The following is a 26,200-nucleotide window of genomic DNA, read 5'->3' as shown; positions in this document are numbered from 1 at the left end:
TTAACTGAGCTTGGCTTTTAGAGAACTCAGTCAGATGTGAGCCGGAGTGGAGTTTTGTGGGTTCTTCCAGAAGCTGTCAGTTTAAAATCATTTGGATTCTGTGAATCAAGAATAGATACTTGACTTTCATGTAGTGAATTTTTCTGCTCTTTACTACCAAATAATCTAATGGAATCTATATTTAGATACGTGATCATCAGAAACTAAGAGTGAATGCTGTATGTGCTCCTGCTGCATCATGTGCTGAAAGTTTACCTTCAAGACCTATTGAAGAATTATGGTATGTATCAGATTATATCAGTGGGGGATGGTTTTAAATACAATGTTTTGTTGTTGTTGCTGTAATATATATTTGGATTTTCTATGCAAATCAAATTTTCAACAATTCAGTTCTTGTTTAGCAGGACTTCTTTCTGACCCTCCATTAACTTCAGCTTGCTTACTTGCCAAATTCTATTTCTGAAGTATGCTTTTTTCCTTTTCAGCCGATATGGATTTTTCTCATATTTACGAGAGTTATTTGATGCTCCTCATCCTGTGATGAGTTATCTTTGCTCCCAGTACCGTATTCATGATGTCCCTGTGGGAACAGAGAAGACCAGAAACATGATTGAAAGGGTGAGATGTCCTAAATAGTACAAATACACCTGTGGTCTGGAGTTTTATTTCAGAAATTCTTTTGGAAGTTAATGTGAAGAAAACAAAAGAAAAATGCCTTAGCCTTTTATTTGGCCTTGATAAGTAAAACCAGTTTATCATATGTAAACATATTGCAAGACATTTTAACAAATCTAGTAAATCTAAGACAGTACTTCACAGAAAGTTAAATATATCTTGCACCTGCACGCTGTTCCAAGTTAATTATATGAAGTTGTTTCATTGTAACATCTACTTTAAGTGCCTGAGATATTCTGTGCAATATTTGATCAAACAGTTAATAGTACGTGACATTGCTGACATTGCTGACCTGTCATTTTTAAATCAACAATCAGAAGCTGCTTTTTAAATTTTTTAAAAATACAGTAAGAAGTTCAGTTTCTGGCAAATACAGTTGTATAGCTTCAGTCAGAATTTATGTGCTAAATAGTGTATAAATGTTTTGGGTTCTTAGAAGTAGGCTAAGAGCTTCCACTAGGAGTAATCTCCTTACCTTAGTCTTTCATGGGTTCATTGCTGCATTGTAATGGGTAACACACATGGCAGTTTTCAGCTTAAATCCTTATTCACTTTTCCATCTATGCTGGACATCTGTTGTCATCTTATACAGAAAGTGAACTCCTAATTCAGAAGACTACTTTGGGCCCTCTGAGAGCAATGAAAACAATGCCTGGTTTTTGGGATGGCTGTTACTCCATCCTATCTATCTTGTATGTTTCTGAGGCTCTAAGAATGAGGAAGAGGAAATTAAAAGTGGAAGGAGTCTTAGATGCCAAGTTCTTCTCTTAATGGTTTTTCTAAGCATTTTCATCTTTAAACTGCAGTTCTGCAAGACTTTGTGTATCACCTGATGAGGCAGATTTACCTATGTAATAGGCCTTTGAGTTACGTTTTGTAAACCAGTCAGAATTACTCCTTAGATGTTCCTTTCCAGAAGACTGTGGGCAGCAAATGAAAAATCACTGGTCTAGGGGCAAAGATGAGCCACTGTTCTGAATGTGTAGCACATGGCACTTCCTCAGTTCAGTTGTGTAAAGTTTATTGGTTTTTTTTATTATTTTTGATTGCAATGTTTTGTTTCACGTACGCCAGAGAAAGCTTTAGATTAAAAGAAGATGTGTTGTATAGAGCTGAGCATATGGAAAAAAGACTAAGATAGAAATGTTGTCAACCACAGCCTGAGCTGTAAAGCAAAGTAAATGTGGTTTTCAGCGTCCAGAAACCGGATCAACGGAATATTTCTGGTGCTGTGTATATAATTTGATAGAATTTTCCACCAAATTCATGTTGTCCTGCGGAGGCTTTTTGCTGTTCCTTGTTTACTGGACGCACATTTTTTTTTGAAGTACTGTATTACTTTGCATTATAGTAAATCTTTGGTTATTTATATCCTTTTTTACACAAGTCATTTAAAAATAGCAACTCTAGTATTTTTAGACCTCATTTTTTCCCTACAGATACATTTGCTTCATTGAAGTTCATGCATTACAGCTCACCTTATGGTTTCATCTACTAATTTCTTAAGTACTTTTGGTTCTTTGGTACACAGGCTACATTTGCATTTTACGCATCTACACCAAGTACAATCCTTGTTCATGATGTGGTACAACTATTAACAGATTTTCCCAGTGTCTATCTGTAGCATCACAACCTGTTTTAATTGGTTATGGTAACACACTGTGCTTGACAGTATCTTAACCATTCTCTGTTGACCAGTCTGAATTACAAGTATAATGATACATTACACTTAGCATCGTCTTTTTGCAGAGGTTTGTTAACAAATCAGAGTCTTGCATAAGCTGAAGTTCTTTTCTGTGGATTTTAGCTACTTTGTTCTGAAAAGCATTGCTATAAGTAATGCTTTTGTCAGATTAATATTTTTGTATGATTTTTAGGTCATACGGGAAACCAAACTTAGGCAAATATACACAGCAGAAGAAAAATATATTGTTAAAGTATCTGCTTATACAAACCTGACCCTCTCTACTAACTCATCCCTGAGGACAGCACAGTTTCTCACTAGTTCAGTGGATACAGATGAGAGAAGACAATTGGAAAATGAACAACAGGTAAGAATATATTTCTGTGCTCTATATGATGTGAACTGCTATCCCTTTTAGCATGCAATAAGCACAGTCTACTTGCGTCACAGACTACTTGCGTATGTTAGTAGTTTGTAGTACGAATGCTAGTGGTGTGTATTCTTTTATTTCAGGACATCAATAACAAGATAAAGTCATTGGATATGCATTTGACTACACTGTTTGCAAGACAGAAACAGTTGGAACGCAGGGACAATGAGCTCAGACAACAGAAGAAGGAGCTTTTCGAGAGAGGAAACAAGAAGAGACAGTTGGAATCAAAAATTGGTGTGAAGTATGATAGGTAGGAAACAACTATATTATCGATGAAACATGAACAATTTTAATAAGAAAGGTATTATAGAATATCACAGTTGAAAGGATCATCTGGTCCAAATTTTCTCGGCAAAAGCACAGTCTAGACAAGACAAACCAGCACCCTGTCCAGCTGGACATTAAAAGTGTCCAGTGTTGGGGAATCCACCACTTCCCTGGGGAGACTTTTCTCTTGGCTGACTGTTCTCATCATGGAAAATGTCTGTCTTGTGTCCAATAAGTATTTTGGCTTCCTCTTACTCCAGTGTGCTTTTACCTTTACAAAGTAACCAGTAACTGACCATCAGATACAGGCAATAATAAAGACAAAGATGTTTAGAAATGGAGATTAAAACAGTATTTGAGAAACCATGTAACAATTTCCAAATGGTTTCCTGAAATAAAATCATAGGTTAAAGTGAGAGAGCATTGTGGTCGTTACTCAAATATTACCATAGTCTTCTATCATGGTAGCACATAACTAGATAATACCATCAGGTATGTAAATGGTACTCAGTAAGCTTGTTAGGGGTTGAGTTGGATCCTGCTTGTCCACAGTATTTGTCGTAATGCATTTTCTGGTTTTGTGGGCCTCTGCATTTAGTTCTTCGGTTACTGCTTTGTCATAAGGGAGAACCTGGGCATGGTTCAAGAGGTATTTCACTTATCTTACAGACCGAGAAGGCAGTGTACATGAGATTGCCCCAGGCTTCACACCCTCCACTCCTGTAACACAGTCCAAGCAGACCTTGTACCCTGAAATACTCCTATATGATTATGCCACACTTTTCATTTTCTGAAACTTGGTGCTTGTGCTTATGTGGACAGCCCTTTTGTTATGTATGATGCATTAAGCTAAAAAGAGATTGAAAACAAACAAAACCCAAACAACAAACCTGCAGAGATGTGAGAGGGACCAGAACCAACTGTTGTATAATCACAAGTATCTAGATTGCTGTGAAAAGTAGCTACTTCAAACGTTGTGGATGTCAGCTTAGCCTCAAAGCCAAATAGTGCTCTCAAGTTTCTTATTAAGTGTATATGTACTGTTATCGTGTTTTACTAGAATACAGAATATTGTAGGAGGTGGACCTTTTAGCTAAACAAATATTAAATTCTTCCTTTTGAAAAAATAATTACATTCTAATCCCTAACATTCTGTGATTGTTAGTTTTCAACAGGAGTAAGGGTCCTAACACTATTACAGAATAGGCTGTTACAAATTTTCTTGTATAATGTGGATCTTTCTGTAGTGATAGCGATTATTTAAATCATCCTTGCAGTGAGTATAACTATTTTCAAGTATTTGTGTTTCTAATTGATATGAGTATCTGAATAAAGCTGGATATAAATTTGAAAGTAATATATAATGACAGAATCGCATAGGTTGGAAGGTATTTCATGTAGTCGGTAGTCCAGCTGTGTTCTCAAAGCAAGGTCAACACTGAATTCAGACGAGGTTTTCAGGGCTGTATTCTACTGCATCTTGAAAGTCTCCATGGAGATTGCACAATCTGTTTGGACATCCTGTTCCACTGCTCGACTGCCCTTATGGGGAAAAAGTTTCTACTGACATCCAGTCTGGATCTTTCTTCTTTCAACCTATGTCTACTGTCATCCTTTTGCTATGCATCTCGTTCCATTTTGTATACCGTCTTCCTTGTGGGAGGAATACTGGGGGGGGTTGCTATTAGTTGCTGCAAAGCTGTCTCTTGTCTAGGGCAAACAAGCTGAGCATTCTCCTCCTGTTCTTGCAAGCCCCTGACTGCCTTGATTGCTGTCCAAGTTTGCTTCAGTTTGTTGATGTTCGGGGCAGGGGGCGAAACTAGGGTGTGGTGCTGAACGGAGAGGAAAAATCACTCTCCTCCTGCCTGTGCTTTCATTGATACAGGCAAGTGTGCTGGGGGACCATGTTGCTGCCAGGGTGCTCTGCTGGCTTACGCTTAGCAAATTGTCCACCAATACCTCAAGTCCTTCCCTGCAGAGCTTCTCCCCACCCTGTCTGTGCTGAGGCTGTATCACTTCCAGACCCACTTTCTTGGCACTTGTCCTCATGAATCTCATGAGGCTTCTGTTGACCCTTTCCTCCAGTCTCAGCAGCCCACCTCGAGTGGCAGGCCTGTTGTGCCCCCAGTTTAGTGTGAAATGTGACCAGAGTGCTCTCTGTCTGCTCCTCTGTGTCACTGACAGGGCTGTTAAACAGGACAGGCCCCAGTTCTTAATCCTGTGGTACCCCACTTCATACTGACCTCCAGGGAGAATACAACAGACTAACCATGACTGGTCATCCAACCACTATTTTTTAACCTATCTAGTCTTCCTTCTATCTAGACTGTAGTCTTTCAACTTGAGTACAACAATATTGTGAGAGACAGCATTGAAAAAGTGAGGTGACTAGGCCTGGATCCAGCAGCCTGAGAGGAAGAGGCAACTGATGCATCTCACTGCTCCCAGGTTCAACCATTACTGTCTTCTCAGTAGACATGTTCACACAGAGCACATCTAAACAGCACATATGCACATATTTACAGACAACCAGCTGCACAGACAGACACACAGAGCAGTATAGCAAACAAAGTACCAGTGGCCTCATCATGTTCCTACTCTGCGTGAACAGGATGGGACCTACCTCGTGAGACTCACACATATGGCAACATGGATTCCTGGGTCCCCACATTGTGTGTGCACTGTAGCTGCTCATGGACCTCCATCTCCTCATTTGCTGATACCTGGGCATGCAAACCCCAGAGGCTGCAGCCCTGCTCCTGTTGCCTCTAAAGGCTGCCTCACTCACTCATGTGCACACTTGCAGAACTGTCTGGGACTCCTTGGTTTCCTAGTAGCTAGCTCAGTGGGCTTCTCCGCAGCAACACACAGGCGTACAAATGCAAAGAGGTAGCTGTGACTCCTGTGGTCACCCCTAATAGCTGTTACCCCTGACATCTTAACCTTTCAACACATAGATATGCCAGCAGGTCTCACTCCTAGAAACAGCAGACCTCATGGTCTCTGGCAGCCAGGGTGGACCCCCTTAGTCCCTTCAATATCTGTCTCCTGTGGTCTTGCCCTTAGTGACACATGTACCCCCTTGGCTCTCAGGCCACTTCACCTACTTTGCTAGCTAGTCTAGCTTGGTCCTCACTATGGATCAGATACTCACTTTCACACCTGGACTTGAACCTGTGTGCTGGTACCATGGACACATGGACCTCTGATTTGTAATCCCACTCCAGTGACTTAATTCTCCTCACTCTGGTCTTCGGGTGCTGGCATCACAGACAAGTAGGCCCTCTCCTCTGACTTGTGATCTGATTGTAGTTGCTTGTACTTGCAGTCCCATACACACATGTGAATAGAGAGTCCCTAGCCCAGGAAAAGAGTGAAAATGGAACTGAGTAAGAAAAGAGTGTGCCAATTGGGCATGGCTGGACTAGTGTATTGACCAACCAGCTGTTTACATGTAACTGTCCCTTTTATCCCCATATCCCTGCATTTTCTTGCACTTCTTTCCAAGTCTCCCCACATTTGGTTTCTCCCCTGAGTATCCAGTCATAAGTCCTACACAGTGCCAAAATGCTTTTCTGCTGGATCCTGTAGCATCTCCTATACCCCAGCAAACTACACCCCTCAAACCAGAGGGTGCTGTGGTGTTGACTTATCTTGCTGGGTTTCACATCTGGACACTGGTGCTGAGCCTGTCCTGGGACAGGGTGTCCCTTCTTCTGAGTCCTTAATTTGAGTTCCTGCCTGCTAGGGTGCCCCTGTGCTCCTCTGGACTTGTGGAGATGGGTGTTTCATGGGCTGATGGGCCTGGGGGTAGCCAGGGTAGGGTATTATTTGGACTTCCCCCACCTGCTATTGTCTCTCCTTTTTGAGTGTTCAGGTGAGCTTTTATCAGATAACCCAAAGGAAAGCTGTGCTGAAACTGATCTCCTGCCATACAGTCATTTTACAATGGGTTCATCAGGTATGATGTACCTGTGGTAAATGTTTGCTGATTCTTCCTGATCACCTCCTCCCTGATGACCCTAGAATTGTTTCCTGAGGGGACTTACTGCACAATTTTTCCCAGGGATCAAAGTAAGAGTGATCAGTTTGTGGTTTCCTGGATCATCCTCTTGGCCTGTTTGGCCATTTTTAAAGATCTCCAAATGCTTTGCAGCTCACTAAACATTATGAATATTCATATGAAGTTCTTCATAATTATATGTTTTGGGGGTTTAAAACAAGTGAAAATTCTGGTTTTCTGCAGTAAGTTGAGGACACAGTTTTCTTTTTACTAGTATATGTGTAACAACAATTAAGCAAACCTTCTGAACGCTCATCTGTTGTATTGTTGCAAGGAGACCGTAGCAGAACAAAAATGTCATCCTTACACTGATTTTTTTTTTTAAATCTGAAATTTACAGAAGTAAAGGAGTATGGTTTCTGAGTGATCCCCTTAGTAGCCAAAATCAGTTTATTTAATTATGATTTTTGTGTCTTTTGAATTTCTTAGGTTTAAAGTGCATAGACTGGGAATGCCTCTAATGTGTTTGGAGTGATTAGATGTACAGATTCCTATTCTTGCACTTTTGTACTCCTTGTTTTTAATCGGGATTAATCAAATATTGATTCCTCCCATAGTTTAAGACAGCTAGAACAAGATGCTATCAACCTAGAGAAGGAGTCTCAACAGGCAAATGCAAAGATCAAAGAAATAAATATCCAGAAAGTAAGACTTGTTACTGAATTAATGGATCTCGTAAAGGTATGTATTTTTAACTTAGTATTAACTATTGTGAAAAGTCAAATTTTTGTTACTTAAGTAGGAGCTATGCAGTATTTTGATGTGTTACTATAAATGTTTACAAGCTAACTTGCTTCAAGATAAATATCTTCTGAAGCTTTTATGAACTTGAACCTGTTCCTCTGTCATTGGTTCAATTTGTAGGTTATTTGCTTGTGTGGATTTAGACTTTTTAGTGACTGAAATCTTACAATTCACGGTCTGATTCAGTAAATACAGGAATGAACTAGGAATCAACTGTGTAACCATTTCAGCCTGTACATTTTCACAATACTGCATAATTCTGTGAACTGTTCCTTCCATCGTAGTTCATAATCTCCTTTTTTGTTGTCGTTTTTAGTTAAAAAGAAAATAAAAAGTTGTAAGGAAAACCAGTCTGGATTTAATTGTAGCTTTAGCTTAACCTTCCTAATAATGGGAGCAGCCACTTGGTGAATTTTCTTAGGTGATTTTTTTTTGGTTTTTTTTTTTTTTTTTTTAGTAACTAAGGAACAAGAAATAGTTACTTTTAGTCCCAAGGGAATCTGCTTGTGCTTTTGTAATCAGCAAGAAATGATGCCATTCTTGTAACCACACTGAGCATGTATATTGTTCCTTTGTCAGGCCTTACTAATTTTGAAATGTGTTCTTGCTTAACCCTGAAAAGAGTTGAGTATTACCTGTGAAGTGAGGCTGATTTCAGTACACTTCAGTTGCTGGTATTTATATAATAAATAAAGAAAAAAGTATTCCGAATGGGTGGACTTTATCTGTTTGTTAATAGGAAAAATTGGAGTGTCTCAGAGATCACCTTTGGGTCAGCTAACAAAAGCAATTTTGAAAGTGCCCAAGAATGGCACCTGCTATGTTAGAAGGGTTCCTTAGGCTGTAGGTTGCTTTACAGAACTTGGACAGGTAATAACAGTACTGAAAACTAACTCTTTTCAAAACTTGTGCAAATGTTCTGTATTCATAACAGGAATTTCTAGAATATGCTTTTGATTTTTGTATTTGTTTCCCGTTTCCCAGTACATAAACTGTCGAAGTGTGTTGCTGTTTTAAAAGTTGTTCACTGTCTGCTCTATGACCTGCCTGAAGGAGGAGTGTCTTACTTTCTTTTTCACCCAACATAGGAAAACAGATTTTGCATGTATGGTGTGGTTCTCAGTATACCCAGGGGTATAGGTGAGGGTGGATGGTATTTGCCTGAAACAGTTATTGATTACAAAAGGAATTTATTTCAGGTATTTATCAGCTTAATTTTCTTCCTTTGTGTGAAATGTATGGTAGTACATACTGAAAAGAAGAAAATGGTCTGATACAAGAAAGGTGTTTCATTAGATGTTTTATGAAAATTTTTGAAATCCATACATTTCTGGTCATCCCCAAACCAAACCTCATTAATTCTTCCAGGTTTATGGGAGTCTTTGTACTTTCCTAACTAGGTTTTTAATTACACTAGCTGTAGGCTATTAAAGTGATAAAAAGTTAGGTAGTCGTATGTTTCAGGCATACTCACTTCTGCCGCAGAAGGGAATTTAAAACGTGTGTGGGATTTCTATGTGTTTGTGTGGTGGCAATATGCTCTACTTTTTTTAGAGTTCTGGGGCTTGTGTGGAACAGTCAACTAGAGTGACAGGCTGCATGTGTATTTACAGAAATACACACGGCAGAGTGTACCTGGCACATACCTAATACTCCTCAGTTCTTTACAAACAGCTGACACAGCCTTGTTCCACTGTTTCGGATTCTGGCACTGCTTTTGCATGTGGTTCTCATTGTGCTGTTGTCTTTGAATAATCTTAACTTTTTCCAATTTTAATCTTGTTGCATCATGACTCTTTTGTTTTGTTTGTTTTTTCCAGTTTACTTCTGTGATAATTGTTTTTAAACTGTTTAAGCAGATTAGAAATTAATAAACCTATTCTTATGTCCAAGTTCATGCTGTAGAAACTTTGTGTTGAAATGAGAAATAGACAATTAGATCCCTTGAATCACCGTTGTGTTCAGAAGCTGACACTCTCAAAACTTTGCCTTGCAGATCCCCTGGATCTGCAGTTGGAACTTTGTCCTCTACTGCATTAAGAGAGAGGATTCCTTTGTATTTATATGCTGATCATAAAAAAAAAAATACTAAACCAGTGTTGTCAATGCCCCATAATTCAAGGTTTGAAGCTACCCTTCACACAGTCAGAAACATCGCTAATTTTGAATTCTATAGACCATTCCTGAGGCTGACTCATTTTAGTCTTCAAATTGTCAAACCAGATTCTGGGAATCACTGAATTCTGCTATGGAACTTCCAAAATAGAGCCTCCTCCTGTTATACACTGTTATACACTGTTCCAGTTAAGACATAGGAATCACTGTCAATCCCATCAGTCATTTTACATTGTCAATGAAAGAGGCGTGTATCTTATGTATTTATTTTCTGACCTGTTTCCGTCTCTCTGTGTGACTTCCAAAGTCCACCAAAATCCACATGTGTCTCTGAGAAAGGACTGAGATGGCTTTGCCTTTTCTTAGATTTCATGTGTAAGTATATGGTGTAGGGAAGGAGAGTGCGTGCTTTTTGGTATAAAATCATCTGGTTGGAAGTGATATGTGTATGCTTACAAATTGAAACTACATGGGGACTATACATCTTGATGAGCTTGGGTCACCAATAAGTCACCTTTTTCATAGTATTTGACAGATACAGTCTTGGAGAACTGAACACAGTGTGAGGTTGTATGCTATGTCTATAAAATTGATAGTTTCTAAAGCTTGGTAGTGATTGTATCAGTTTTGAGTCTCTTTTGGAAAAAAATGACGTTTTCTGTTTTCCTATGCAGAATTGCGTATCACTGAACATCCTCAAAGCAGATTTGGTTCTTCAGAGCACTGCAGTGGCTGCTGAGAAGAACAGACTAGAATCAGAGTATAAAGCAGCAAGTGTACAGCTAAGAACTGCAGAGGTAACCATTTCTATGAATACTGGGGTATTTGCTATGAAAACATCTTCTGCGGAAGCCTTTACATTATAGAAAAGGATGATTCTGTCTCTGTCTTTGTTTAGAAATGGATATTAGTGTTGCTAAATATTTAGCCTTGATTTCTGTAGTTTGACTTCAACCTCTTCATTTAAAGCTGAGCAGGAGCTTTGCCTTCCTCAAGTAAGACAGCTTAGCTTCTGTGAGAATGTGCTGAGCAGTCACGTCCTGGATCTTTTTATCATAGTGCATACTGTCTGTAAAAAGGCTAGCTGTTATTTGAAAGTAGTGTTTTTCTTCTAAGCCTGTTGTAGACAAGTAGCCCCAAACCACATGGTACTGTATCAGAATAGAGCAGAGCTGGTTTTACCTTTCTTTTATAGCTTATTTTCTCATACTGTAATTAAATGCCTTTTTTGAAAGACAAAAAGGAAGATAATTAGTCCTGTTGATGGTATTGGGAAGCTATGCTGTGTTCAGGTGAAAAGACTATCTCTGAGGAATTAGTTCCACAAACAAGTATTTTTTTCGAAGAGCAGAGAACGCTGTGGTCTCTCGTGGATTGGTGCATAGAGGTCAATTTTTGTATTTGGATATTAGTCTTTAGTCCCTTTTTAAAAAAATTCTCTTTCCTCTGTTGCCCTGTGAATGATGTATGTTGTACATTCTGTGGTTTATTTCTTATTTTCTGCCTCAAGAGATTCATTTCCATGGGAAAAACTCAGTACTTATTAGTTTGATCTCAAACTAAGTATTATTTGAAAGAATATGTTTAAATTGGCCCTTTCTTTCAACTTCTTTGGGGCTTTAGGTATGATACATAGGGTATGATCCTACAGCAGTACTGTGTTACAGTATTCTTGCTCTAAAGCTGCCTCTAAGGGTGCCATCACAACACTTCAAGGAAGTCTTGCAAACAGTTGCTGCATATTTTTATGAAGTAAACAAACCTGCAAAAAGGAGGGAGCCAAACAGAAATAGAAATAAGTATGCTTTACAAATGCTGTGTAGTGAGCTAAATTGGAGCCTGAATGTTACAATTTTGGGACCATTAATTCTCTATTTAATCCTCAGATCATGTGTTGGTTATGATGCAGTCATTGAAATTGGAATGTTTGGTATCAGCCAAAGAAGCCACTAAACTTTGTTAATACTTAGGACTTACTCATGGTGTTTATCTCCCAAGCAATCCTGAGCTATTTATAATACCCAAGTATAATAAATATCTGATTAAGATTTGAAGCAAACACAAACCCCACTTAGTACATCTAAGAGAAGATCACATATGTTCCTTTTGTGAGGTCTTGGAACTGGGATACTGAGGAGAAAGCATCATGTTTGTTGCTTTACGGTGGGGCTTTTTTAACCACTTAGATGGAAAAGTCAAAAAAGTGTGTTTTGGAACAAGTCAAATTAGCAACAACAGATTCCAGGGTTTGTATTTTGTCATTGCAGTTCAAGTGGGAACCTTAGTGTTACTTTAACAACTTCTTGTATTTAATTTATTTGATGAGCCTAAGAAGCAAATCTGTGTTGGTGACCCATGCTGAACATGAGGGAGGATTTTTAGCCCCATCTGCTCGTTAGATAATTGGCACAGTTGCCTGCATGTTTATGATAGTTTTTTGAAAGAGCCTTGCTAATTGTTTTGCTTTGATAGCTTGTTAATTTTCAGGTTCATTTGGTGTAAATTTAAATCATTGGTATTAATACTCAGTATGTATATTGCAGCATTTGCTCCTTAAGCCAGCTTTTAAGAAAATGCAGATTCGGTTTTTCTCTGTGTAAATCTCTGAACTTCAAATAATTAAATGCTGTCACCAAGCCTGCATTCAAACTCAAATTCCTGAGAAGACATTGGCTACTAGTAACTATATTTTCTTTAACTAGCTTCTTATTTTGCCCAAAACCAGTTACAGTGCTGATGAGTACAATAGAATACAAATTGCTTGTGCAAACAGAATGTGATTGGTTTCTGCTGTTAGGGAGATGCCTTTCAGGAAGCTGCAATTGCAGCCCTGCACTACTACAACACTTCCTTGAAGTACCCGAATTAAACTCCTTCCAAGTTGGTTCTTATGCTGTTGGCTAAAACAAATGTAAAGTTATACCTAGGCTGTGATTTTTCATGGTAGCATCTCTATTCAAAATAGTAATTCTTTCTACTTAGAGTTATTTTTTTCTCTAAATGGGTTTTATTGAGGCATTTTCTGGAAATCAACACAAACCTTAACGTCACCATGCACTTTTTAATGTATAAGGGAGAAGTAATCAAAAGTTGTGTCTTTTTATTTATTTATCTGAATTCTATTTAGCATGTACTTTATTATATGCTTTATTTAGTACGTGCTTCATAACCACATCAAATGTCTGTTACTTCCCAGTCTTCCTGTTTGAATGCTGAGGTTTTCGTGTGGCCAAACAAGTATTTTCCTTTTCACACCCTGAAGAATTTTGCTTGCCTTAGGTTTGGGTCTAGCATGTTCAGTGTTGAATCAGTTTCAGATTTTCAGTGCCTAGAGGTCAACCTGAAATGTTGGGCTGCATGGTTTCAAGTGGGAGCTTTATGTACAACTGAGAACTGAGATTCCCCACTTCAGATTATTCAGAGTTGGCTTTGGCTTTGGAAATAGTCAAACACATGAGCATAAAATTGATGTTTCTGGTATAGAAAAATATGGGCATGTTGCTTTTCACTGAATCCTTTGCCTTCGTTGTCATGAGGTCAGACACGTTCTAGATGAAGCCAGTTGGCTTTTAAATTTCTGGGATCAAAAATACGGTCCAGTTTCTATTTAGAACTTTCTAAAATGTTTCTAAAATATTGTTTGTTGAATGTATTACATATGTGCTTATATTTGCATATGCAGATATATATATAATGGAACATAAGTATTGTGGTGTACAGTTTTATTTGTGATAATTCAGAATGACATGAGATGTTGGCTATAACCAAAAAGAGGGCCATCCACTGCTCATTGCTTCTTTATCTGTATAGCTCTAATGCCAGTCCTTCTTGCCGCCTTATGGCATGTCCCTACTTCTCTACAATAGACTTTATGAAGGGGGAAAAAAGTCTGAAAAAGGCCTTTTTTTTTTTTTTACCTTTCTGAAAACATCAACATAGCGTAGAAAAATAACTTTACAATGTGTTTGTGAAGACTGAAATGCTTACCTCTAAAACAAAGTATGTTTCCTAGTGCTGGGTGGAAAGAAGAAAGATCAGGATTTTTGACTTGGTAATGCTGTAAAGAACAGTAGCCCTAATTCTTGAGTGTGGGAACTCGATGATCACTCTTGATCGCTTTAGTTACTACTGCTTCTGTTGTATTTAGTATATAAAAATTAATTAGATTGCCAGAAAGTAATGTCAATTGCTATCAATGTCTGTGTCCTGTATTTTAAAAATGTGTAATGAACATTTTTCTAACTATATTCTCCAAATCAACACTTTGAAATTTTTTTGCCACTGGAGGGCTCCCATTAACTGAAGTACACAGCAATAAAAACTGGGAAGATAAAGCTTTCCCAAGTGTAGGAGCATAACTAAACTTTCCAGTCAGAAGAAAGTTCTGAAGCAAAATATTGTTCCTATGGATTTTGAGCTAGAATTTTGTGCTTCTGAAAAAAGTGAAAACAGTGTATTCCCATGGTGTTACTGGGTGTTAAAAAGATGGATTGCATGTGTAATCACCAAGTAAATGTATAGTAAAATAACTTGGGTTAAAAGCTCCAGTGGCTTGGTACATAGTGACCAGGATTTCTGGGGCCAAAGGTAAAGAGATACTTAAGGCTCTCCAAATTTCTTTGCCTGAATACTGCTTATTTGACATAATTGTTAGCTTAGTGTTCCATGAAGGTATCATATTTTGTGTATTGTATTTTAACTACTGTTGTGGTAGCATGGCATTATAAAAGTCATAGGGCTAGGTTGACTGCTTACCTGTAGTAAGTTCCAAAGAGTTTAGCCTTGAGACCACTGTTCAAAATCAGAAACTGTACCTTCTCTTCACTTATTTTTCAGCACTAGTTTAAAAATTATGTCTGTTTCTGGTTTGTAATTTGCTGGCTGTATTACAGAGGTAGAATATGAAACAGCAAAGTACTTCTGATTATGTAATTATGATGTTTACTCTGTAAAATTTCATGTAAAATACCATTCAGTGTACATCATGGTCACCATGTTCTCTCAAGCAAATGAATGCAGTTAGATGGAAGCTAAAAAACAGTAAGGCTTATAGTTGTGTTTTGGCTTGTAAAGGATTTCAAGTAAAATAGTCTATTTTGAGACATATGTTGAATCTACATGCACAGTTGTCTAGTTGAGAGAAAATAAATTTAGCTATATTACAAGAACATGATTTTGATCAGTTTACCTTGGCATCTGTTGACTTCAAGCAGAGAAGCAGTATGAGTTCTGTGTGTGGAAAAAACGATTTTTGACCTTTAAGCAGTCTGATTTCACCTACATTCTCTGATTTAGATGTTTGTTGCCAGTATGCTGGTGTCACCACTGAAAAACCATAATAAAGTAAAAAAATGTGTATTTTAATACGTTAAATATATTTTCTAACAGCAACGGTTTCGTGAACTGGATGATATGAAGCGAGTTCTTACAGAGAACTGCAAGGAATTGCTGAACAAAGCTCGACAGGTCTGCAAGCTGAGTCCAGATCAACATCTTCCAAAAGAATTTCAAATTGTATGTACAAACCAAATCTCCAGATAACTTCTAAATTCTGTATGTTATACACCATTCTAACTTGTCTAGCAAGAAAAATATCTATTTTGTATTAGAATGCTACCAGTAAAGGATCATATGTATTTCTGCTGATGTTGACTCATATATTGTCAGTTATGCTTTTAAAGTACCTTTAGATAGTACTGAGATATCTTTTGGCTACTACTTAGTTCTGTGTGCAGAGGAGAGAGGACTTGATCTGAAATCTCAATTAAAATCTGTACTCTTGTGTTTATAGAAGTAATTAGAAGCCATATTTTTCTAGCTTCTTGCTCTCATGGAGCAACACAAAAAACCTGGAGTCTGGGCTGACCTGCTTACCTGGAGGTCTTCCAAGCTTCTAGAAGTATTTGCATGATTTAATTAGCATAGCCCCTTACTATAGTAAGTCCGTGAGCATCTGTACCTGCACAAGGTGGGCAACTGAGGAGCAATTAATTATGTATCTTTGTTATGTAATAGCACTTCTAGCCTTCTTTCTGTGTCCAGAATAGTTTGCGAGGGAATCTTACTGTGTTAAATTTTAAATATGTAACATCCTGATAAAAAGTAATTAAATATTTTATGGCTTATTTGATTTCTTTTTAGCAAACTTGAGTCCTTCATTAGCGTTACTCTGCATCCTTTCTCTTGTAGGCTTTTCAGGCTCTTCCGAACACGTTGGAGGAAATTGATGCTTGTCTGAATGAGGAGAGAACCAGGGCCTCCTGTTTCACAGGCCTGAATGCTTCGGTATGTTCACTGCTTTCCCTCCGCTCTCCCATCTTCCCCCTCCACCTGTATTGTACTTGCTTCCCACTCTGTGCTAGATGTCTTGGTATAATAAGCTAGACAGCAGGAACAATGTGTTGTAAATGCCAGATTTTGCATCTATTAGAATTTTAAGTAGGTTCTTCCAAAAGAACAGTGTGTTCTCTGCCTTTAAAAAAAAAAAGTTGCAATAACCTGATATAAGCAATGCTATACAGTTTCTTTGCTTTAAAGCTAGAAATGTGTCTTCTTCAGTGTGCAGCGCAATGATCTATGTAATTGTGTTTCAACAGAATCAGTGCAGTGTGATATTTTTACAGTCAAGGTTTAGAATTTGGAAACACTTTATTGACTGCTTGGTTATTTTTTCATTCTGGCAGGTTGTTGAAGATTACAATAAGCAGACAGAAGAAATACAGCAGCTGACAGAATTTTTAGAGAAAAAGAAAAATGAATTGGATGCCTACAAGCAAAACATTTCCAAGGTAATAGCTGAAATTATCACTTTTGTATAATTCTGTCTTTATTAGAATAGAATATATGTACAAAATTAAAGGGTAACGTTCCAAGTTGCCTTGAGTGTAATCTGAGATGTTAACTTCTGTAATTATGATATTTTTTAATTTAAATGCTATCTTAAAGGAAAACCCAGTAATTAAAATGCTTTTACATTGAAATGTCTGTTTCTAGGTCAAAGAAAGGTGGCTAAACCCCTTGAAAAGTCTGATTGAACAAATTAACGAGAAGTTCAGTAGCTTCTTTAGTTCTATGCAGTGTGTTGGTGAAGTTGATCTTCACGTGGAAAATGAGGTATGATTTAAATTTCAGATGGAAGAATAACATTTGTATTTTCATACATCATCTTTTGCCTGTATGTTGCTGGAGAAAAAATAACAATTTTTTTTGCTAAAACTGACTTATCAGTCTGATTAAAGGAAAATGAGTCCTTGTTCATATGCATTGCACAGGACTTCAACTCACTGACGTTTGTGAGCTACGCACAGCTTACAGGGCTCAGTTAGAAGCATTGTGTTTACTTTAGCTGTAACTCAGATTTATTAAGTTAGTGATTTAATTCTACGTTTTTAGATAAGGTGCACTATTATCATTTAGTGGAGAAGTCTACTATTATTAAGTGTTGTATTTATTGTAGTTTCTACTCAAGTCTGCTGACATTTTGTCTGTTTTGGAAGTAGCAATCATATGGCCTAGACTGTTATGTCCTCGGTAACATTTATAGGCAGGATTTGCCTCTGACGAAGAGTTTAAAGCATCAGTAGTACTCTGGGGAGAAATATTCAGTGCAGTGGGCTGAAGAGAAATTGAGTATTTTGTTTTAAGTTGATCTCAATAATGATGATTTTAAGACTCTCATATATATTGCATATACTGAACAATAGTTAAAGCTGACACTTAAACATTTTGTTTGCTGTTTTCAAGCAGCTTTTCTTAAAATACTTGAAGTGGAAGTTACTGAGGAAGAATAGTGACTGACAAAGCTCTTTACATGAACTGCATAAAAATGTGTTGTATTATGAAACAGTAGGACATTAAAACATGGACTTATCAGTTCTTTTAATAGTTACCTGCAGAGTCAGATCTATATTGCAGTAATATTATCTTTTATCTAAAAGTAAGTTGTGAGAGAGTATATAGAAAAACAGTAGAGTAGTGTAAAAACGGAGCCTGGACTGTCTTTCTGAGTATCTTCTTTGGAAGGTCGTGCTTTTTTCTTGCAAAGATGTCACAGATAGTTTAAGAGATTAGCTAGTGGTCCTGTGCCAATGACTAACACTTCTTCATCAAGGCATCAATGCCTATAATACAAAGAGGCAGGTAATCTGTTCTAGAACTTGGATTCCTTACCCTTCTCTGCAGGACACTCTTTTGCCCTGACCTGTAAATATCAAAAGAGAAACCCTACAGGCAGGATTACTTTTGTTAGAATATTCCTGTGATACCAAAGTTCAAACCTCTGTTAGCCTGCCCTGCAGGAAACGTGAGATCTGATAGCACCTACTCTGTGAAACACTTGACTAGGTTCTTCCTTGACATCCTAGCAGAAGCCTCAGTGAACATTATGACTTGGTAACCAGAATTCAGAGTGCCAATGGTGATAACCCTCACCTTCCTCCATTCCCCACAGGGAGTTTTGAGCATCATTCTTGACAGGTCTTCGAATATCTGTCAGTTACATTAACTGGTATTCCCAGCAGTCTGGCAACAGAGACCTGACTTTCTGGTGCCATTGTAGCTGTGAAGGAAGGTGGATCTTTTTTACTGGAGGTTTTGCCAACCTGTGCCTTGTAAACTTCTCCGAGCCAAGTTTCAATCTGTGCCAATGCATATGAAAGTACAGTGGGCCTAGAGGCCTTAGATCCTGGTTTTTTTTTTTTTCTCTTTATATTAAGTCATTGTGTTCGTCATGTCTCACAGCCTCATCCCTTTCCAAAGAGTATAGCAAAAGCTCTGCAAGTATTTGTTGGAGAAGAAACAGTAACTAAATTGTGAATTTAAGGATATTTGTTCACACCACTATGCTGTATTCCTGGTCATAAGCAAGGCGGACTGTGAGTCTGTTGAGATTGATCCTGACAATACAGTACCAAGTTGTACTAAATGGAGGAAGTTCATCTAAGCCATGGTGCTCTTATCTTCACTGATCAGGAGAATGTCTTATTAGCAAAATACCACCTCCAGAAAGGTCAGTGCAGCAACATTTATTTGTTTTGAAAGCATGCCACATGATTTTCCTTCTTAGGCTCCTGATTATCAGGCATGGATATTAAACTACAATCTGCAAATCTGAGAAGCTAATTATTCTTCTGATGAGCTGCATTAAATACCAAAGAAGAAATTTCTTCCATAGCAGGGGAGAATAAAATGGTAACCAAAATCAGCTTGAAAATAGTTTTAATTGCATTAAGCATTGCTTTATTCCAGTGTGCCTGTCATGATCATATAGCACTCCTTCTCAAGGCAGGTCTTCAGTTTGTCTTTGAAAGTGACAGTCATTTGCCAACAGGGAAAACATAGAGGATGAGAAAAGTGACCTGTCTCAAAATTGGAAAAAGTTGACACTTGGCAACCATGAGTTTATAACTATGTCAGGTCACCTTCATTCTCTCCTAAGGTGTATATGCATTTGTCTCAGCCTGAAGGATTCACAGTTCAGTGTTTCTACAATACTGGTACACCAGAAGCAACAGAGATTTGTAGTACATGAAAGTAAATGCCAGTATAAGACCTTACACTTTCCATTCTTGAGGATGTTTGTCTGACTGCAGGTGTAGTAAAACACCAGCAACACCAAAACATGGCTTATCTGAGAGGATCTGATAGATCCTCTCCAATGTTAAATTCCATCAGGTACAGGGAAAATTACTGTCATGGTGCAATTTGTAGGGGCTTTGTATGTCAATCTGCTAGTGGAGGAAAAGGGAGGGATTTAATTAGACTGCTTGCAGTTGAAGAGGTTGAAATGGGATCCTAACCTACACACCCCCCCTGTCACCCCATAACCCCACTATTCAAGTTGATAACATTATGTGCCCTACTACATTTTTTCTGATTAATGGAATATATAGGGGCATTGCTTTCTCCTTTTTCTAGCTAAGAATTTTTTGTCCATGGTGATGTTCTTAATATTTATGCAGTCTTTCTTACTAGGGATTTGGAAATTAACAAATTATTGTCACGGAAAGGGAGTGGTATTGAAAATTCTCTGTCTAACAAGAATAGATCAGACTTAAGGAAAATATATGAAACAGAATTAATATATTGATATTAAGTTGAACTTGAGTAGTTCATAGACCCATGTAAAACATTTGATGTAAATATCCTTTGATTTGTATATCATTATCAAATAAGCTGCAATACAGAGAAACTGAGTTTAACAGGTACTGGCTTTCGTAGGAGGAGTATGACAAGTACGGGATTCGCATTAGAGTCAAATTCCACAGTAGCACTGAACTTCATGAATTGACTCCATTTCATCAGAGTGGAGGTGAGAAGAGTGTTTCCACTATGTTGTACCTGATGTCCCTACAGGAGCTCAACAAATGCCCTTTCAGGGTTGTGGATGAAATTAACCAGGTAAGGATCCATACTGCAGTATGTAACCTCTTGCCTATGCACATGCTTATGACATAGCAGACAGAACAGGCTTGTTTGGTTTTTTTTTTTTTTCCTTCTTTTAGGGAATGGATCCAATTAATGAGAGAAGAGTTTTTGAAATGGTTGTGAAAACTGCTTGTAAAGAGAGCACATCTCAGTACTTCCTTATTACACCAAAGGTATGTTGCGGAAAATGAAATAAAAAGTTCAAAACTTAAGTTTTGTGTGATAATATCCCTGTAAACACTGTATAACTTACGTCTGTTTTACCTAACAATGTAATATGAAAGCGAACTGTGAGAGAATTTGCCAATTTTGAGGACAGTCCTAGCAGACAACTCATGCTAAGGCTCTTGTCATAAACACATTCTGGAAGTGTGACCTCTGTGGGAAGTGTCACCAGTTAGCCACCACTGGATGGGGTTACCATGTAACAAGGCTGTGAAATGTGATGCCTGTAGTTTACAGGTGGTTGGGATTGTAGCAGAGACCAATTTTCAAACAAGTCAGATAATGATACTGAACAGGCTAGTGCTGCTGATGTGAGAAGAACTAGAGGAGTCCAGCATTAAGGAGGAAAACTATTCAAGAAATAACCTGATATTTATAAGGTCAGAAAATGTCAGTTCTATGCTCCATGGAGAATGGCTTGAAGAGGACTTTTCAGTCAAGAATGACCAGTGCTTAATTGTGCTCTTCTGTTAAAATAATTTAAAGGAAAGATAATTGATTTAGTAGCTGATGCAGTGGTGTGATGCTGTGGCTTGAAAGAACTATTAAGTATAGTGGCTCTTCACGTGCACCTTTGACAGAGGCTAATGTTCTGTTCAGATTGTTCCAAAACAGATTGAACTATTGAAGGTTATCAGTACATCAAGAAGACAAGCATTCAGTACTGGGCTTTATGCTTTTTATTAGCAGTTAGCCTGCATCCTGTACCTCAATGTATTTTAAAAAATCTGGCTGGTATGTAGTGTTGTTTTCTGTAAATAGCAGTTGAAGGACCTGAGAAAAGCCACCAACGGCATTTAACTGACTGAAAGTCAGAGGAAGGTGATGCTTGATGTTCCTTCCAATCTTGTCGTATATGTACCTCCACACACTTTGGTAGTTTCCTGTCCACATTTCTTCTTTTTTGTTCTGTGTGTTATCTTATCACCTTTTTGTCTTCTTGTGATTTCTGTCCTTATTGGATCTGCTTTTCTGCTCTCCTACTTTTATAAATAAGAGAGTGCTTTGGATGTTGAAAGGGTAGAGATAGCTCTACTAACTATAATGCTTCCCACATAGAAGGAACTGTAGAAAATTACTGTCTAGGGTTCAGAGTCTGTTTTAAAAGTTGTGCTCATTATCAAATTACTAAGAACAGACAAGGGGGAAAATTGCGTGTGCAAAGCTAACTGCAAAGATCAGAGTAAAAATGGTAAAGCAGAAGTAAGACATTTTGGAGGCTTAAAAAAAAAAGTTGATTTAACATTATGATAAGAGGAAGATCAAGGAATATGGTGCACCAGTATTGAGGAACAAGGAGGTCTTTCTTCTTTCCTTTCTCTCTCTTTTGATCAACTGCAAGTAGATGATCACCACAGCTAACACGGTGAAGTTACAGTGGCCTATCACAAAGAACATTGTTGAGATGGCACTTCATGTAAAGGTTTTAGCTGATGAGATAGTTTGAGTGGGCTGCATCAGAGGATAACTAAAAGGCTGTACAGAGCAGGCTGAGGAGGAAGCCAGATTCTGCTGTTAAAGTGACTTGCCTGCAGTTCCTGAGCCTATGCTGTAGTCTTCACTTACTAGAAAGAAAGTATATAATTACGTACTACAAAGTGTGGCAAATTGTCATAGTGAGCTAAGTTCCAAGTATCTATCCAGTGGATACAGGAAAAACTGTTGTGTTTTTTTCAGTATGTTCACACTGTTACTCCAGCTATATTTTTAAGGAAGTTACAGAGAGGAAGGGCTATAGATTAATATGCAGAATGAGTAGATGAATTGAATGTGTTCCTTAGGAGTGCGGGGTTTTTTTTTGAAAATCAGTATTTTTAATATCAGTCTATGCACATTAAACACACAAATAATAACTATGTTGGGAGTGAATGCTTCTTTGCTGTAGAGCAAGGTTAGAATTCAAAACAATCTTACATTAGGTAACTTTATTTGAAAACAGGATGTATTTCAGCACAGCCAGGCATAAGACTTGGTGTTTAAGTGGGAAATATCAACAACAGCATCTGGTTAAAGGCATAAAAGCCTAAATGACTGGGGAAAGAGAAGTTACTGTGGATGGCAAGCTGAGCATCAGCTGCAAGTCAATTGCTAAAAGTCATCCTGAACACTGCAGATAACCCTGTAGCTTGTGTGACATCTCTTGCTGGTGCCTGACAAGATTTGGATGACAGTAAGTGTCCAACCTTGGCTGTTACACTTCGGAAAGGTAGTACAGTGGCTGGAGTTACTCCAGAAGACAGGAGTGCAACTTTTAAGAAGTTTTGGAAGTTTTGAGTTTCCACTAATGGAAACTGCTTAGCTTGGAGGAGCATGCGGCTGAAGAGAGACATAAAAATTGTGCCCAAGTAACTCTATTTCCTGCCCTGTCCTGGCAAAGAAAGAAAAACAGCCAATATTCTCTGCCTATTGTGGATACAGCAAAAAAGTAATGACCACAACTGCAGCAAGAAGGTACATATGAAGATTTTTCTTGTAGTAAGAACAGTGAAGCATGGAAATTGCCTGAAGAATGAGTGGAGTCTCTTTAAGGGATTTCTAGGAACAAATATACATCATCTTTCAGAAAAGCTATAATTCTGCTATAGTGACCTTTCGAGTCTTTATGTAGACCTTCTTCACCTTTGTTAAATAATGGGGAATGTCTAGCTATTTTGACTTTGGGTTTTGTGCTCTTCTCCAGCTCCTGCGGAATCTCACTTACAATGACAAGATGACAGTGTTGTTTGTCTACAACGGACCTTTTATGTTGGATGCAGACAAATGGAACTTGAAGTCTTTCTGTAAGCGGCGGCGGCGACTTGGAAGAATGGATGATGAACAGTGATACATATGTATATTTATATATATACTTAATGTATAATATATAATGCTTTTCTAGAACTTTTTGGAACATCTGACTTTCGAGACTTCAGAAATTGTGAAAGATGAGAACCTGCAAAGAATTGGTTATTGTTTAAACTACATGATTTTTTTCCAAATCTTTCGTAGTGGCCTGTTTGCCAAAGAAACAACTTTTTGTGAATAGTAGTTTTAAATAAAAGGGAAGCTCCTTCTATTTTGCTATTTTATCAATAATGTAGCATGAGAAGTTGTTGCAGTTTAACCCAAGCTAGCAATCTAAAAATTGCCGCTTGCTCACTCCCCCCTTCTCTATCCTGAAATAGGCAAGAGAATCGAAAGGGAAGGGAAACACTCATGGGCTGAGATAAACACAGTTTAATAAAATAACAAAATAATACTAATACACTACTGATCATAACATTCTATATAAAATGCAAAGGTAATATAAAGTGAAAGATACATTATATATAAAATGCAAAAGGTAATATAAAGTAAAAGATACTCAATGCAGTTCCTCATGAAGTCCATCAGTACCAAGCAGCCAGTTCTGGGAAGAGAGAAAAAAGCAGAAAGGCCCAGAGGCCACTGCAAAACAGCGAAGCAGCAAAAGATGGAACTAAAGAAACTCCTGAACAGTACTCACCAAGACAGAGCAGAACCGTAACGGGTCTCTGTCTCTCCAGCTGGAAAACCCAACTCCCACTAAAAATGAAGCATGACACTAATGTCATGGAGTATTCTCATTGGTCAGCCCAGATGTCAGTCAAGGTCTGCCCCCCTTCTGAGCTGCCTCGCACCTCCAAACAGCCCAGAAAGACCTTGGCTCCCAGACAACAACTAAGATAACAGTAAGTTCTTATGTGCTCTCCATTCCATCTGAAAACCATTGGAAAGTTACTTGAAGAAAAACATTAATTCTGGCCTAGCTTATTATCTTCTTGTTCTCAAGCTAAATTCAAACAATGACCGTGCTAGCTGAGAAAAAACTGCATAAAGAAAATTAACTCTATTTCGAACCACTACAGAAATACAGTTCGTTTTTCTAGGTTATAAAATCATAGAATAGTTTGGATTGGAAGGGACCTTCAAAGCTCATCTAGTTTTAACACCCACTGCAATGAGCAGGGACATCTTCAACTAGATCAGGTTGCTCAGAGCCCCGTCCAGCCTGGCCTTGAGTGTCTCCAGGGATGGGGCATCTGCCACCTCTCTGGGAAACCTGTGCCAGTGTTTTACACCCTCATTGTAAAACATTTCTTCCTCATGTCTAGCCTGAACCTCCCCTCTTTTAGTTTAAAACCATCACCCCTTCTCCTGTCACAACAGGCCCTGCTAAAAAGTCTGTCCCCCTCTTTCTTATAGGCCCCTTGAAAGCACTGAAAGGCCACAATAAGGGCTCCTCAGAGCCTTCTCTTCTCCAGGCTGAACAACCCCAAGTCTCTCAGCCTGTCCTCACAGCAGAGCTGTTCCAGCCTCCTGATCATTTTTGTGACCTCCTCTGGAGCCGGAGGGCTCCAGAGCTGGATGCAGGACTGCAGGTGAGGTCTCACCAGAGCAGAGCAGAGGGGCAGAATCATCTCCCTTGACCTGCTGGACACACTTCTCCTGATGCAGCCCAGGATATGGTTGGCTTTCTGGGCTGCGAACACACATAGCTGGCTCGTATCCAAGCTTTTATATCCCAATACCCCCAAGTCCTTCGCTGCTGTGCTGCTTCTCAATCTCTTTATCCCCCAGCCTGATACCAGGGGTCATCCTGACCCAGGTGCAGGACCTTGCACTTGGCCTTGTTGAACATCATGAGCTTCACATGAACCCATTTCTCAAGCTTGTCCAGGTCCCTCTGGATGGCATCCTGTCCAAAAATTCCAAAAACTGGAGTTTGTTTTTGATAAGTCATGTTCCCCTTAAACAGTTAAGGAGGTTCTCAAACTTCTCCTATTGAAATGGGAAGTTTTTAATTAATGGAGAAGGTGATGTGTAGAAAGAGAGTGGTTTGTAAGTAGCACATTTGTTTTTGTTTAGTGAAAGTATACCTGAAGTTAATATAAAGAATATACTATTCTTAAAGTAATGTACTTCATTACTGTTATTTGTTCTTTTTGAGCTAATGTTCCATTTCCTGTTCCTTGAAGGGTAAGGTCTTTGTTTTTCTAGCAAGTCTCTCTCAGCAAGGAGATTGACAGAGTGAGGTACTTTTGAAACAATGAGCTAGTTAGCTTGCAGAAGTAAGCAAAATATAAGCTAAGCAATATATAAGGTGGGGGGTTGTTTTGTTTTTTTAAGTAAAACGATATGTTTTTGGTGATCGATTGAGAAAACAGTCCTGCTGATTTCACATTTAAATTAAAACCAGGAGGCTTTTTACAAGGCTTTAGCTGTGTTGGAGTGATCGTATACATAATTACTTTTCAATAACTATATAATTCATTAGTGAGGTTTTGGCCATAGCTGATAAGCATTTGAAAGCTGGGATGCTGATTGCCTGAAATAAAGTCCCAATTATTAAGTAACTATAAAAAAATATCAAGTTTAATACTGAATTGTGAAGAGTATGATTAATAAAGAAGTGGAAACTACGATTGGTATGTAAAAGGTATGTAAAAATGATTGAGTCCCAGGACACCATCTGAAAATATACAGTATCCTTGTTTTCACAAAGGGGGTAGCCTTCAATAGCATTTTATGTAAAATTTGGTGTCCACTTGATTTTGAGTGGGAGTTTTTC

At 38.2% G+C, this 26,200-nt stretch overlaps 1 protein-coding gene across 3 annotated transcripts in view; it reads left to right on the top strand.

The window, feature by feature from the left end:
* The window catches only part of SMC5 (structural maintenance of chromosomes 5), a 45,540-nt gene extending 19,695 nt beyond the window's left edge, over nucleotides 1–25,845 (top strand). For 2 of the 3 annotated variants that reach the window (XM_065861399.2, XM_071802678.1), the window contains 13 exons: nucleotides 186–280; nucleotides 486–618; nucleotides 2,553–2,726; nucleotides 2,873–3,042; nucleotides 7,680–7,803; nucleotides 10,656–10,778; nucleotides 15,370–15,495; nucleotides 16,171–16,266; nucleotides 16,665–16,769; nucleotides 16,975–17,094; nucleotides 20,200–20,379; nucleotides 20,484–20,579; nucleotides 23,312–25,845. In XM_065861399.2, coding sequence (XP_065717471.1) covers nucleotides 186–280; nucleotides 486–618; nucleotides 2,553–2,726; nucleotides 2,873–3,042; nucleotides 7,680–7,803; nucleotides 10,656–10,778; nucleotides 15,370–15,495; nucleotides 16,171–16,266; nucleotides 16,665–16,769; nucleotides 16,975–17,094; nucleotides 20,200–20,379; nucleotides 20,484–20,579; nucleotides 23,312–23,455 — 1,686 coding nt within the window. In that variant the 3' untranslated portion in view covers nucleotides 23,456–25,845. Of the gene's footprint in view, nucleotides 1–185; nucleotides 281–485; nucleotides 619–2,552; nucleotides 2,727–2,872; nucleotides 3,043–7,679; nucleotides 7,804–10,655; nucleotides 10,779–15,369; nucleotides 15,496–16,170; nucleotides 16,267–16,664; nucleotides 16,770–16,974; nucleotides 17,095–18,720; nucleotides 18,989–20,199; nucleotides 20,380–20,483; nucleotides 20,580–23,311 lie in introns of those variants that run through there. The other variant, XR_011736692.1, reaches the window with a different exon arrangement.
* Nucleotides 25,846–26,200: the final 355 nt, after the last annotated feature.

The sequence above is a fragment of the Patagioenas fasciata genome, chromosome Z, assembly GCF_037038585.1.
Source record: "Patagioenas fasciata isolate bPatFas1 chromosome Z, bPatFas1.hap1, whole genome shotgun sequence".
NCBI classification, from domain to species: Eukaryota; Metazoa; Chordata; class Aves; order Columbiformes; family Columbidae; genus Patagioenas; species Patagioenas fasciata.
The sequence above is the reverse complement of the archived record's forward strand: the minus strand, read 5'-3'. Positions and strand labels throughout refer to the sequence as shown.